The 15,967-nt window shown below is 32.7% G+C and overlaps 1 protein-coding gene across 1 annotated transcript in view; it reads left to right on the forward strand.

Moving 5' to 3' along the window:
- The first annotated feature begins 405 nt into the window (after positions 1-405).
- LOC120199159 (2-oxoglutarate-Fe(II) type oxidoreductase hxnY-like) overlaps positions 406-15,967 on the forward strand; it is a 44,926-nt gene continuing 29,364 nt past the window's right edge. The window contains exons 1-5 of the mRNA XM_039200343.1: positions 406-466; positions 731-931; positions 1,027-1,092; positions 5,671-5,699; positions 12,319-12,341. Of these exons, the coding sequence (XP_039056274.1) occupies positions 406-466; positions 731-931; positions 1,027-1,092; positions 5,671-5,699; positions 12,319-12,341 (380 nt within the window). The remainder of the gene's footprint in view (positions 467-730; positions 932-1,026; positions 1,093-5,670; positions 5,700-12,318; positions 12,342-15,967) is intronic.

The raw sequence follows: 15,967 nt of genomic DNA on the forward strand, positions 1-15,967 counted from the left end.
ACATAGTTTACACTAAAATTAATTAGCCATCCAAAGTCGACTGCCAACATCACCCTTACAATAAAAGTTAAGATAAATAAGAAAGAGTGGAGGGTTTACTTTTTATATTTTGAAGGAAAAACAAAATAGTAATAGAAAAGGTAAAACCTTAATTACAGATTTTTTACGTTTTTATTTTCATATATATATATATATATATATATATATATATATATATATATATATATATTCATAAACATTCATGTGAATGTATATTATTATTTAAGTCAATTTGGAATGTAGGGATTAAATTATCAACGACTGCGTGGTAAAGGAACTATTTGGATAGTTTAACCTATTTGATAATATTTCAAAATCAAAATAAAGAAAGCAACAACAGAAACCACGAAAAAGAAGAGGAAAACAATGGCTGAACTTCCCATCATTGACTTGTCCTCACCGGATCGCTTCGACACCGCCAACTCCATTCGTCAGGAATTTTTTTTCCATCTTTTTCCGTTTGCATTGCCCATATTAATCTGTATGTGGGTGCAGTTCGAGTCTTTTGTTTTTTTAGATATTCTTTTGTATTTTTTATTAAAAATATGTTTTGGTCTTTGTAATTTTATGAATTCAATAAATTTGTTCTCTTATATAAAATCTTGCTTTCCTTCCTCTCTCTGCATAAGATTTGTTACTCTTTCCCCCAAATAGATAAATATATATATATTTTTTAAAAACTCATGGGTTTTTGAGCAGGCATGCATTGAGCATGGTTTCTTTTACCTTGTGAATCATGGGGTTGATGAACAATTGGTTAAGATGGTATTTGAGCAGAGTAGCAGCTTCTTTTCACTCCCAATTGAAGCTAAAATAAAGTTGGCTAGAAACAATCACAGAGGTTATACACCACTTTATGCTGAAAAGCTTGATCCTAATTTAAGTACCAAAGGTAATTTTTATTTGTTTTAATTAATTTCTTTCTGGTTTACTGTAAAAGTTTATTTAAGCTCAGATTGATCACTTTTTCCACTGCTTGGAAAACAGGTGACTCTAAAGAAAGTTTCTATATTGGTCCACTTGCGGATGACCTTAACCGATGGCCCTTAGAAGGTATGTATGATTATCTTATACAAAACAGGCATCTTGGACATTACCGGAAAATGATTGTATGTTACGGGTGAACTTCTATCTTTTAGAGATGAAAATAAATTATCAACAAAAAATACCAAAAAATATTTAAATTATACGAGAATTTGAATTTTCAGGGGCGACTACCCCATCATCCCCCTCCGTCCATCTTTGATCTTGCACTAGTTGTCTCAAACATCTTGTACTAAATTTCACCTTGTAAAGTTAGTTTCTTCATATAAGAAGTTTAATTGAGTTATTCTAGAAAAGAAGACCCGAACTCTTATTTGAGATTCGAGTTATTCTTTGTTATGATACAAGCTTAGATGCTACAAATGATTTCATACATTTCTGGTCTCTTTATACTTCATTTTTCGCAAACATCTTCTTACATAATTTTGATAATTTTCCTTGTCATTTTCCATGTTAAAAACTTATTGTATTCTGAACTCAACTTAATATTGCTTGGGAATGTATAATCTAGAAAATCGTTTTCGTCCGGATATTTTGTTATTATTATTACTATTATTTTTTATTTTTATTATTATTTTTATTACAGACCTTACAAGCCCAAATCGGGTCTAACCATAAGGGGCCAATCGACCCAAACTATCACCCAAACAGCAGGCCCAAGCCCACTGAGATTAGGGTTTGTTAAAACCCTAGTTTTCTTAGTATCTTGCCGTTGCCGTCGTCACTAGAGCTCCTCCCGCCGTCGCCGCGAGAGCACTCATTGTCGATGGCGCTATTCCCGAAGCCATCCAATCGCTCCATCTCGTCATCAACAATAAAAAAAGGGGAAAAGTCAGCAAACCTAAATCTACCTAGTACCGAAAAATTTGGAACATTACCCGATTTTCATCACCGACCGAAGATGGGCCTCATCAAATCTCACCAAAACAAAAATGTGGAAATATAACATGCAAGAGAGATTTTTAAAAGGGGGTTCAGTTGGAACAAGAAAAATGGAAGGAAAAAAGAGAGGAAAACTAGAAAAAAATGGAAGGAAATTTTACCTCTTGGATTGGAACATCCTTGTGCCACCGGAGTAGAGCAAAGCTCGAAATCAAAGGTAGTTCCTAATTTTCGAGTTTGGTGTTTCTTGAAAGGGTAGGAAGGATTGAGGGTGATATTAAACTATTTGCTTCAAAATTTGAAAGGAGAGGCCTTAGGGTTAATAGGGATCACCGGCTCCCTCGTTGTAGTTCAGAAAATGGGTGGCCTTCATCCTCTCCCTCTTGGTTATTAAATAAAAAAAAGGGAGAATTTGGGAGGTATGCGGCCAAGAAAGAAAATAAAAATGAAATTAGGGGTTTCATCAAACCCATAAAAGATGTATTTAAGTTTCCTTCGAAACGACATCGTATAAGGGTTAGGGTTTCTGTGTGTGTAGAGATTGGTCAAACCACGTGAGGGGTCATCTTTATTCTGAAAACGTTCTTTTCAATCATTAAACATGGAGTTTTCAAGTTTATGTTTTGAGCTTTATATTTTGTATTATTTACATTTTAGTCACCACGTGTTTAATGTTTATGATTTGGGAGGAATTGTTACCCATGGCCGTCAGTTCATAAATTAATGCAATTTAGTCATCATTACGAGGCTTTTTTAGAGTTTTGAAATTTTCATTTTATTTTACGCACCTTATTTTTTGGTCCCTTGTTCTTTGTTATTCCGATTCTATATTTGTTGTATGTTTTGTGCCTAGTTTTACATGTTTATATTTTAGTCCTTGATGTTATGTTTGAGTTATTTACGTTTCTAGTACCATATTTTGTGTTATTTGCATTGTTAATCCTTGATCTTTATTGCTTTTGTTGTTATGATCATAAGGTTACTTTTTTATATCTTGGATATAATGGTCTCTTTTGTTAGTATATGTATGTATATTTTATTAGCGTCAATATATTTGTTTGCATAAATTTGGATTAATTATATTTTATATATATATAAATCATTTTAATCTTTATATTTTTGTTATATATTTTTAACGAGATTTTTTAACTTTTTTAAATATTATATATTAAATATATTATACAGTGTAGTATACATATATTAGTTTATAAAGCTTTTAGTATATATGTGTAAAATATATTTATATTATTTTGTTAATGTTCAATTGCTTTAATTATCACATATTTATCATATTTCACAATCTACTGTATATTTTGATTTTAACTTCCTAAGGATATATAGATATATAGGAATTTTGTTTATTATAATATATATAAGTTGTCTTACGTTGGTATTAAAATATATGTGTATGTATTTTATAATTAACTATTGAATATTAAGTAGTATATTATATTAGGTTATTTATGAATATTATAGTGTTATTTTAATTGTCTATATATCTTGTGTATATGTTTATACATATAGCTCTAGGATTTATTTTAAACAATATGTATGATATACTTGAAGGCATCATTCGACTCGATTCAAATAATTGGACTAAAGGGAGTACCCTGTCATTTTAAGGTCATCATGGAGTGACTGTCTTAACGTATAATAAAGTAATTTATGATAATCTTAGAATGAAAGTGTATCCCATCAAGCGAAACCTTAAAATTTGATTACACCAAAAATTTGGGAACGAGGGAAAAAGAAATGTTCGTCTATTTAAATTCTTCGAGAAAAGATCCTTAGAACTTATAAAAGGTCCGATCTCAATGTCTTTAAATAATCGAATATCCTTCTTCTCTCTAAAAGGATAGATAATTTTAAATTTAATTTGTTTTATTATCATTCATGTATTTGAATTAATATTGAATTTTTAGAATGGAATAGTAATATTTCTTTATTTCGATTGGAGTGATAATTGACAACTTTAAAGTATGAGAAGTCTTTTCTTCTCGATAGGAAATAATTAAATATCATCGTTTTTCTGTCCTAAAATTCAAAATAATATTATTTGATGGTATCTTAAATTAAATTAAATTCAAACTTGTAATATTCATTGTAACGAAAACTAATTAATCGACTAGGTACTGATTTAGGGCGCTGTGGGGGTGCTTATCCTTCCCCATGCGTAATCAACCCTGAACTCAATTTTTGGTACGCAGACCTTAAAATGTTCTTTTAATAATTTTTAAATTAAATTTTATTAAAATGAAAAAACATTTTGGGTGCCCAATCACACCCTAATCAAAAGGTTGGTAGCAATTCGTGAACCAAATTTTATTTTGATTTTTAAACGAAAACCCTAAATTAATTATGACGATATTTTTTTTTAAATCACACTTAATTAAAAACTAAATTTGTGTTTTTTAAGAAATCGTTCGACAGCTTGACGACTCCGTTGTGGATTTTTTTAGAGAGTCAACCCGTTAGTCAATTAATTAATTGTCATTGCAATGAAAATTACAAGTTCGTTCTAATTAAGTTTTTCATCCCTTGTTTTGTTTAAATAAATTTTATGTTTATAATTTGATTAACCACTAAATAGTTGTACTTATTTGTTTACTAATGTTTTCATATTAAATAAATGTTCAAGATGTTGAGAACTCTGTTTTGTGTTGTTTGTATTGTTTTCATTTTTCCTCACACACTGCACAACTGCATTTACATAAATGAGCTAAAACCCCGTTTTGTCCAATTTAAGTAGGAGTGAGAAACTACTTCATCGTGTGGTTTTCGCCTCCGTATGGGATAGTGGATCGCGCCTGGGGCTCACGCCTTATGGTCCTCATGATGGTTTTCACCTCTATATGGACATAAGGAGGTGTGTTTCGTCGAATTGAACTCGATCTGAAAGCATGTGATGGGCCAGGATTGAGGGTCTGACAGCCCAAGCAGGCACTGACAACGACAATTCGAGAACCTTTTACTTTAGAGCCGAACCCATCATATAGTGAACCTAGAACCCAAACCTAGGAAAAGCTTAACCAAGCCTTAAGAATCCCGTGAGGAGAGTACACAAGGAAAAGCTCTTTTGAGTCTTTTAACTTTGATGGTATAATTTTGCTTTTCGAATAAATGTATGAGAACTAGAGATCATGTGGCTAGGTTTATTTTTCTGAACAAGGATGCAAACTAGATGGCATGAGGTTAGGATATATATGTTAAACAAATCATGTGGGTAGAAATCATGTTTGGGTAGGATTTGCTAAAATATGATTGGGTAGCCAGCATGTGAGAGTAGGTTTTATTGACAAACTATATTATGCCCGATTGATTTCTTTATGATTACTGACTAATTTTCTTTTGCCTTTTTTACTTTTTTTATTTTTGCATTGTACTATTCATTCCATGGTGTTGATTCATGATCGATGTCTATATAGAAGGCTAGTAATATGGAATGAAGGATCGAAAAAGAGGTAGAAGACAATGTAAATTTTATGAGATGGTCTGAGCAGTCCCAACTTACCAATTGAGACAGCTTACAGCCTGGATACGTGTCAAATTTGATTGGTTAACCCAAATCAATGTCCTTCAAAATGATTTGAGCGAGTTGAAAGAGATATTGGGAAAATGGGAAGGAGTTGATAAGCAATTGTTCTATCAGTTATATAGTGACATTTTCTATCTCCTAGACGTCTAGATTGACCGAAATTTGTTTAGAGCTCTTGAGCAATTCTAGAACCACACCTATAACTGCTTTACTTTTGGGCGAGTGGATCTTACACCTATGATAGAGGAGTATCATGCCTTGATTCGTTATCCAAGATTCCAAGTGGACAAGGTGTACACCAAATCGCCAAACACCCCATATTTCAAAAATAAACAACTTATGATGACTGGGATGAGTGAATAATGGGTCGTAAAAAGCATAAAGAAAAGAGTAGATAGTGAATGCATCACATGGACTTCTCTTCGAGAGGTAATTGATCATAATCCTGATAAGAGAAAGAAGATAGACACTGTTTATTTTGGGTATTTATGTGCTAGTCATATTCCCGAAGGTTCTAGGGCATGTTGATGTGTCACAGGTAGATTTATTTGAGAGATTTGACAGACATACGGACCCCGTTCCAACTATTTCAGCATAAACGTTTCGTTCTTTAAATTCTTGCAGACGAGAGGGAGAATGACGCTTTATAGGGTGTGCACCACTTTTACTGGTTTGGATCCTTAATCATTTCAAACATGTTGAAAGGGCTCTTGGTCGAGTGTTTTTAGAAGGGTTTTTTCCTTTGAAAGATTTTTTTTCTCGAGAATGGCCTTGGGGTTTCACAAAGGAAAAATGGATGCTCATTTTCAAAGATATTCAAGATGGAGACATATTGTAGAGTGCTTTGTGGAATATCTCTTCGGACTTACTCTATAGGTGTGGAGAGTGAGATTGAGTTCATTTGCCAAGCATATGGAGTTTCGTTGGATACGCTCCTTTACTAGTTTCCAAACAATATGGGCCAACATAATTCATTCCCGCAACTTGGGATTTATCTAGGTCAGAGTTTGCATTCAAATGATAGCAGTATAAGAGTAAAGTCAAAGGGGTTGCTGACGCATGGAAACAGACTCGTTGAGTAAATCTTTTCACCTTCAACTTGAAGCTTTCACAAGAATATGAGGAGTGGAGAAGTAATCGAGTTAATGATAACATCCTGATGAACAATCCCAAAAATACCCAGCCCATGAAAGAACATCTTAAAGTTGTACCATCTCCGTTAGAACTACTTAAACGTGATTTTGAGGCTAAAAGAGAGCAGTGAAAAGAAACCTTACAAAATGTGGAAGACGATGTGCACCAAAAATGATTAGAGATTGATATCTATAAAAGTCAAGCTGACCGAATCAAAAAATTAGAAAAGAAACTCCGATTAGATTTTGATGATCTCCAGTTATCATACAAATGAATAGTAAAAGCTCAGATGGCCGCTAGCGCATGTAAATCATCTGTTGAATGGAGGTAAAAAGTGGCAAGTTTAAAGAGAGAAGCTAGGTAAAGCAAAAAAGAGCTCAAGCAAAGCAGACATCAGGCAAAATTACTTTCAAAGGAAATAATGCATTGGAGCAACAACTACAAGAGAGTCGAGCCCAAAACAATAAACTGAAAGACATGGTCTTGAGTTTAAAGGCATATTTACGACAATATCGAAGTCAATAAGGCAGTTTAAGTCATGTGGAAGTTGAAAACTTTAGGAAACATTTGAATGAACTTGAGGCTATGGTTCAAAATTTTCAGAAAAGGGCAAGTGAACTATCAATAGTCCCTTATGAAGGAGCTATACAGTGGCACTATCATTGAGAACAGACTTAATGGAGAGTTAAACAAAGGTATGACCTCATCACAAGTTACCTGGAACATGGTCAAGGAGTGGTTCAGTACTTGGTTGACTTAGCACATGAAGCTACTACTGTAGGTGAAGGATTGGAACCTGAGACTGAAGAAGCTCAAAGGATTTTGAAATTACTTGGGCATATACAATAATTAGGCGGATAGCTCAGATCTGTCTGTGATATGTTTAAGCCATGTAATCAAACATTGTTTCTAATATAAAAAGTTATTCTAAGAAATCATTCCAGAATCAACACCTTGCATTTTGCATCTACACTTTACTTTTTGCATTGCATTTTATTCATTAATAGTCGTATTTTTCATATTCATTAATAAAATATAGACATTAATAAAAGATTGTATGGTAGAATACTGAAAACTTCTAAGCATCTGTATAATACTAGAAAAAGGCAATGGACGAGAGAATCACCCAAATTTAGAAAACCTAGCTAGAAATACAGGATATTATAAGGAAAACTCAAGAAGAGATGCGTGAACAAATGCTGAAATCCCAGAATGATATGATGGAGATACTTGTAAGCATGTTATAGGGAAGAATTACAGACCGATAAGAGACTCCAACTGTCAGTGTTACTGTCGAAGAACCTTTGTACCCCCCGGGTTTTGTACCACAAGTGGATCGTGGAAAGGCTCCTACTATTGGTGTTACTACCGAAGAACCCCTGTACCCTTCAGACTTTACACCACATGTCAGAGCACAATAAGGAGAAACTACTCAGCTAGGAAGAGTATACATAAACTTACCTAGCACTTTCGTAAACCCACACCAACTTGAAGACGTCCTAGATTTTGATGAGGAGGGCAGAAAAGAGCAAAACAAACAGTTAGAAGAAAAATTGAAACAATTGGAAGAGAAAATCAAGACTATGAAAGAGGACACTAGCATGTATGGGATCGATTCCAAAGAGCTAAGGTTGGTTCCTGATTTGGTGTTACCTCCCAAGTTCAAGGTCCCATATTTTGAAAAATTTGATGGAACGAGATATCCCTTTGCTCACATGTAACACCCATAACCCGTACAATTATACCTATACAGATTATATATGTCACTCTAATTTCTAACCACATTTTCTAATTCAAAAGAGATTTAAAATTTACTTTCTTTAAAATGGTAACTGATATTATAAAAATATCATATCATATAATTTATAATTCGTTATAACAAATTTAATCCAAAAGATTTTTTATGAACAGTGAGGGTATCGGTACCTGTAGCAGGGTATAGGTACCCTTGAAGCATTCTGGAAATTTTCTTAAAATGTGGGTACTGTTCATTACTACAGTAAATTCAACAATATATATAAAACTCATAAAATTACCATTTGTTTCTAAATTTGTTTAACAAAGCAAATAAAACATTAATAATTACATGCCAGTAGTAAAGTCAACATTACATCTTAGGATGTCTTACTGATATTAATATACACTCCTCGATACTTGATATCAACTTGAACTCTTTATTCCACTACTGGATTTTTACCTACGCGTGAAAATCATCACACGCTAAGTATATACTTAGTGAGGCAATTAAAACAATAAACATTGCAATACAATTCATGCATGAATTTCCATGTCAAAATCAAAACAACATAATATAAATAAAATCATTTTTATCCATAAATATTGCCCACAATTCACAATCTATGATGAACCCGGTATATGAGTCAAATATTGCACAAAAGTGCTGAGGTCGAGCATTGCTTACCTAATAATGCATCGTAGTGCTGAGGTCAGGTTTTACCCACCTGACTTGTACTATGTATCTTATTTGACACTATAGTACTACTTATTTCTACAGCTGCTAGACTCTATGGCATGCCATTAATACCACTGAACCTCAATAACATATTTGGGCATATATTCATCAATTAAATCATCCATGGAAAACGTATAACCATGTATAAACATTAGGGTAGTTCATACCCAAAATAACTTCCATATCAAATCTCATGTTAATAAAACAAGGTCGACTTATCGCAAGTCTTCCAGATGATGTATAAAACATCTATGTACACGATGTATAAAACATCTATATACCATATCATACATGTATTGTACTCACCTTGACACTTTATATAATCCACAATATGTATGTCTCACTACGGTCCACAATAACTCTTTTATACTTGATTTGCTTCAATCACACTTAAATCACAATCTGTATAAAATCATAAATTCATAACAATTCTTATGTTAGTATTGTACTAACATAACCAGATCCCATAACAATTCCATAATATTCTTGGAACTCATTTTCTACCAAATTTTTAACACTTAATAATTCCTTTTAACAATGAAATAAACTTTTCCAATTACATAAAATGTTTCTTCACCATTTTATCACTTAGATACATCATGATCAAATACTTTATCCTTTAAACTACATTTTCATGATTTTTCTCGATTTTGATTCAATTCAAGCATGAAATCAACTTTCAATCAACCTTATAACACCTCTACAATCAAATCCCTTATCAATTATCATCAGAACATAAAGTTCTCCAACTTATAATTTGGCCGAATTTCATAGAATTATTTCTAGGAAGATTGAACATGTTATAACCATGAATCAAGCTTGAAAATGAATATAAAACCTCAAAAACATCAAGATTGATCATCAATTTCATGATCCCTATCATGAACATAAACCCTTAGATTTGGGTTCTTTAAAATCCAACAAGATAAGAAAGAAATATTGGTACAGAATGGTAGCGTTTTTCGCGTAGATCACTTTCCTATTTCACAGCATAACTCCAATTCCAAAGGAATTGGCTCAAAAATTGAAAATAAAATATTTTCTTACCTTGGAAGCTATCCCACGTCCAAGCTGCTGAAATGAAGAAATATCCTTGATAATTCTTCATCTTTATTTATCATATAATGAATTTAAAATTCATTAAATGATAAATTACCAATTTACCCTTAATATAACTTCATAATTATAATAAAACCGATATACTTATCCTTATCATCATTCAAATCATATCATCTCAGCATTATCATCTTCCAATAGTCAAAGATGAACAAAATAGTTTTCCACTTTACTGTTTTACCCTTGCAATTTCCAAAAATTATAATTTAGTCACCATAATCCAACGGTCCAAATTAAACATGGAATTAAACCATTAAATATTATTTTCCAAGATTTTAAAAATGTGAAAATAATATTTTTATTTTCTTATTTTCGTGACATATTTGTAATTTTTCCAAAATTACATTTTGGTCCTTAAACTTTTCAAAGTTTATACTCTAGTCACCAAACTTTACCAAATTTATAATTTGGTTACTAAATAAATCCATTTATGGAATAATATTCTTTTTGGGAAAATAAACACTTAATTCCTTAAAATTTTCCCAATTTTCTACTTTGACCATCAAGCTTTCAAAATTTGTATTTTGGTCATTATATAAATTTTTAGGGTATTACATCACATCACATCACTATGTTCTGCAGGAAATGACTGGCTACATAGGGGATAATCAACTGTTGATCTATTTCTTTCAGGAGAGCTTATAAGGTTTAACCATTTTATGGTATAATCAGTTGAACAGAGTTCACATTCAGTCATAGAAGATTTGGCTAAAGCTTTTATAGAGCAATATAAGCATATGAAAGATGTGAGGCCTAATCGAATCATGCTGCAAGGAATGAAGAAAAGATCCAATGAGAGCTTCAGACAGTATGCTCAGAGGTGGAGGGATGTGGTTGTACAAGTTCATCCACCACTTAAGGAAGAGGAAACCAACTTGCTCTTTATAAACACTTTAAGAGCTCTTTTGATTGGCTACTCATAGGAAACTCATCCAAGAGTTTTTTTTGACTTGGTTATAGAAGAGGAAATGATCGAAATGTCTATCAAGAGTGGGAGGTGTGATGGAGGTGAATCTAGCAAGAAACTGATTGCGAGAAAAAAGAATAACAAAGTTAATAACGCGAGGAAGTATGAGTCTAATAATATCAATGTGTCTCGACCTCAAGCCACAAGATCATCCACACAGAATTCTACCAGGCATGGGACAAGGGAGCCTTAGTTTGACCTGATCCCTATGTCCTAGAAGAAATTATTTCAGATCTTATATGATAGACATGTGGTGTCACCTTACCATGTGTCACCTCTACAACCTCCATACCCTAAATGGTACGATGCTAATGTCCAATGCGAGTATCAAGCAGGGGTTCCTGGACATTCAATCGAGAACCACATTGCCTTTAAGAAGACTGTCCAAAGGTTAAGGAAAAAGAACGTCATCAACTTTGATGATAGTGAGCAACCAAATGTGGCTCAGAACCCATTACCAAATTATGCGGGTACATGGGTTAATGCAATTGTTGAGGAAAAAGGAAAAAAAGATCATAACAAGGGTGAGTGAGGTAAAATCACCCATGCGCTAGATATGGGGTTAGATGATCAAGGCAGGCATGTTGGTTTCTAACGTGGTAGTTAAACAAGTTAAGGGCAAGCATGCATTCTAATATCATAATTGTTAGGGACACCATACAAGACACTTCTGAATTATGAGCTTTGGTGCAAAAAATGATGGACGACAAGGAGTTGGAATTTTACAAATAAGCTATTGAAGAAGAAGAGGCAGAGGTTTGTGCATCTAAAGGCTCTTTTATAGGAGTTTACAACACGAATTGTCCTCTAGTCATCATACCAAAAACATTTGTGGTAGAAAAAATAAATGTGTTTGGTAGAAAAATAACTCCTAAGGTGGTAATCAAATCCTTATCCCATTCCCTTACATGGACAATAAACAAGTTCCTTGGAAGTATTAGTGCAAGATGGGCGATGTGGAGAAAAAGAATGAAAAAGTAGGTGAAGTAGGCCATTGCACCAGGAGTGGGAGATGCTACTTTCCCAATTAGCCCAAAGAACTTGAGAAACGATCTACCACTGATAAGGGAAATGTCGTAACCGTTTTTTGGCAGGGACAATCGTTTAATTGTTTTAAAAACCAGTTACGACTTTTTATTTTGGAAAATTCGGTGATTTTGGATCAATTTGGATAAAGTTGAAACGAGTTGCCATCGACCTTTGGGTTAGGTAGGTCGAATATCTAAAAACGTCTTTTAAAATCAATTTTTAAAAAAATCAATTTTTAAGACAAAAGCTGATCTGCGTTTACCAAATATTCTATTAAAACGGGTTCGAGAGTCGATTACGCGTGGGGAAGAATTAACACCCCCACAACGCTCAAAATTGGTACTATTTCGCTTACACGTTGTCGTAATGGTAGAAATTATGAATTCACATACAAAGTTAAATTATGATCCGTTTACTGAAATTTAATTAATTTATTTCGAATTTGTAATTTAAAGAAATCCTTTAACTCGATAAGAAATCTTAAAATTTGCTATCCTCCATTCGTAAAGCTATTTCAACTATTTTTCATTAGCCAAGAATATTCCTTCTTAGTGATAAAACGCAAATCGAGTATAAATTTAAAATTGACACTTTACATTAATAGAACCACATTGACTCATTCACATAAAAATATTTATTTAATAATATATATATATATTAATGAATAAAGAGTATGAAATTTTATATTTTGAAATAATGATATATATATATATATATATATATATATATATATATATATATATATATATATATTTAGAACCGAAACATATCAAGCCAACATATATAAAAATGAAATATGCTTGTAGTGTAGATATAATTAAGTGCATAATATATTTATATATATATATATATATATATATATATATATATATATATATAAAAGTAGACACCATAGTCGTAAAATATTAATTAAACACATATCAATGATAATATATTATAATACTAACATAAAATAAATATTTAAAATACAAGACGTTCATACATAAAATATAAATGGTGATAAACACATATAAACACACACATATATATAGATAAACACACACACAGATATATATATATATATATATATAAAAGACTAAAGAAAATAAAACACTTAAACATATTATGTAACAACTTCAGGGATTATAAATAAGAAGAAACAGAACATCGATAATATAATGGGCAGTAAACCCCAAACACTAAAATACTAAAGATGGTGACTAAAATAAATATGGACAGAAACTTGAGCACCTTAATTACAAATAAAATTAGGGTAAAAATACTAATGTTATACTATAATAAACAATGTGACTGAAATAAAACAAATCATCATCATAAAGGATTAATATTGAAATAAACCCTAAACGCATAAGTTGGACTAAAAAGAAACACGCAACAATTTATAGGTTAAATGTCTAAATAACAAAAATTAAATACATTACCACTCATGGTTGAAATTAAATTCGGATAAAATATGGAGACAAAATTGGAACCATACGAACATTGATTCATGAACCAAGTTAAAATGCGCATAAAATCTGACGGTCAAATTAAAACATAAAAAACTAGAATTTAGGACTAAAACAAATTATAAACAAATAATGAAAGACTCGAAGACTAAATAGCCCAAACACTATAACTGATACAAAAATATTAAAAATGACAAAATCATGACAATACAAAAACCTAATTTCTAAAACAAATCTTATTAGTGACTAAAGTAAAAACGTGGTGAAATTATAGTGACCTTAAAAGAATTAACCCTAATAAGCCCTAAAGCTTTAATATAAAACCTAAACTAAAAAATAAACTTAACCTAATTTGTAAACTAAACTCTCAGCCGCATGCCTGTTTTCTACTCTCCACCCCATGCGTCGTTCTCATATTCCTCTTCACTTTTGGTTCGACCGAGAGCCACAAAGGCTCACGCTCACGTCGACTGCCCCCAAGGTATTGTTTGATTCCTCTTTTAAATTTCCCGTATCTCTTTTCTTTTACCTAATATTTTTATATTGAAATCTACAGATTTTGTTTATGATTTTCGTATATGGTTGCTTGCTTTAAAGAAAATGTTAGGCACTTAATTAACCTCTGGTTTTACTGCTGATTTCGGTTTAAATAAAAGAAAACAATAATTAAAGAAAATGATATATACCTTTAAAGAAAAACTCTGTTCAGTATTCTATTTTTGCATGAGATTTATCTATTACAACAATTATGCTCTTCTTCAATGGAAGCCGAGTAAACTGTTACAAGTGATCTCTCTAAATTTTCTTTGCACTCATTTTTTCATCACAGAGCCCCCCTCTGTGTACATTGATTTTCTGCCTTTTTTTCTGCTTGCCTCCATCCTCTCTCAAAAACCGTGCCTTCCTCCCCATTTTATGGTTGTCTCCATGTGGGTTTAATGGTGAGTTAGGTATTTGATTGGCCTTGGTTTTTAGTGGGTTAGATTTAATATTTAGTGTGTTAGGTTTTATTTGTAGATGAGTGGGAATATGGGTGGGTGACTTAAGTGGAGCATGGGACACGAGAATGGTGGGGTGATGGAGTAGGTATAGTGTTTTGGGGTATAATATAATAAAATAAAAATGGTGACTAGGTTGATGTTGGTGTTCTTCACGTGGGGGAGACAATGGGCAAAAGATGGGGCAAATGGTGCAAGTAGTAATGCAAGGCATGGCTCCCATTTTATTAATTTATGTGATAACACATTTTTTTGGGATAAAATATTGGTGCTTACAGCTGTCCCTCTTTGCTCATTACTGTGAAACGAGAATAGAGCAAAGATATAAAGCACCAATTTTATCCTGGTCTCTTCTTGTCATACTGCGAACTCTTCATTGGGAATGTCAATTCTTCTTCTTCTGCTAAATTCGTCGGGTCCTTGTCGCAAATGATGTCGTACTTTGCTTCATTCTCTTGGCCGAGTCTTTATCTTCAGTTCCTCAGGTTATGAGTTCTTCTCATTACTATCTTTCTCCTTTAGGATGAGTTCTTCTCATTATGAACTCTTCTGGAAAATTCAATCCCTCAAGTGAAGCTTCACTGATTCGAAATGCCGTGAATTGAGTGATAGGTCGAACAAGATCTTCTTATTATGAACTTTCTCCCATTGTTGGATGAGTTCTTCTCATTATGAACTCTGTACTGTAAATGTTGATCTCTTTATCTTCTCTTTGAAAATTTTTAGAACTGCAAAAGATTATCATGTGTCAGTAATAATTGTGTTTGAAGTACCCAAAGGTATTGGCCCAAAGGTTTTATCATCTTGCTCAAAAGGCTTACAGATGACCCGAATGATTTAAAAATCAAGATACCCCTGAAGGCTTAGTTTCTAAAATTTCATTTGAAAACATCCTGCACTGAAGGTCTTATGGATGGCCCGAAGGACTTAGAAATCAAAAAACCCCCGAAGGCTTAGTTTCTAAAATTTCATTTGAAAACATCCTGCACTGAAGGTCTTATGGATGGCCCGAAGGACTTAAAAAAAATCAAGAAACTCCCGAAGGCTCAGTTTGTTAATTGTCACCAAGGAGCCCCTACATATCACGATGGTCCCTCAAGCTTTTCATCAAGAAACCCCTACATATCACGATGGTTTCTCAAGCTTATCATCAAAGAACTCCTACATATCACGATGGTCCTTCAAGCTTGTCATCAAGGAACCCCTACATATCACGATGGTCCTCAAATCTTATCATCAAGAAACCCCTACATATCACGATGGCCTCTTAAGTTTTTTTTTCAAGAAAACCCCTGAAGATCA

This window comes from Hibiscus syriacus, unplaced genomic scaffold, assembly GCF_006381635.1.
Source record: "Hibiscus syriacus cultivar Baekdansim isolate YM2019G1 unplaced genomic scaffold, ASM638163v2 tig00005377_pilon, whole genome shotgun sequence".
Taxonomy (NCBI): Eukaryota; Viridiplantae; Streptophyta; class Magnoliopsida; order Malvales; family Malvaceae; genus Hibiscus; species Hibiscus syriacus.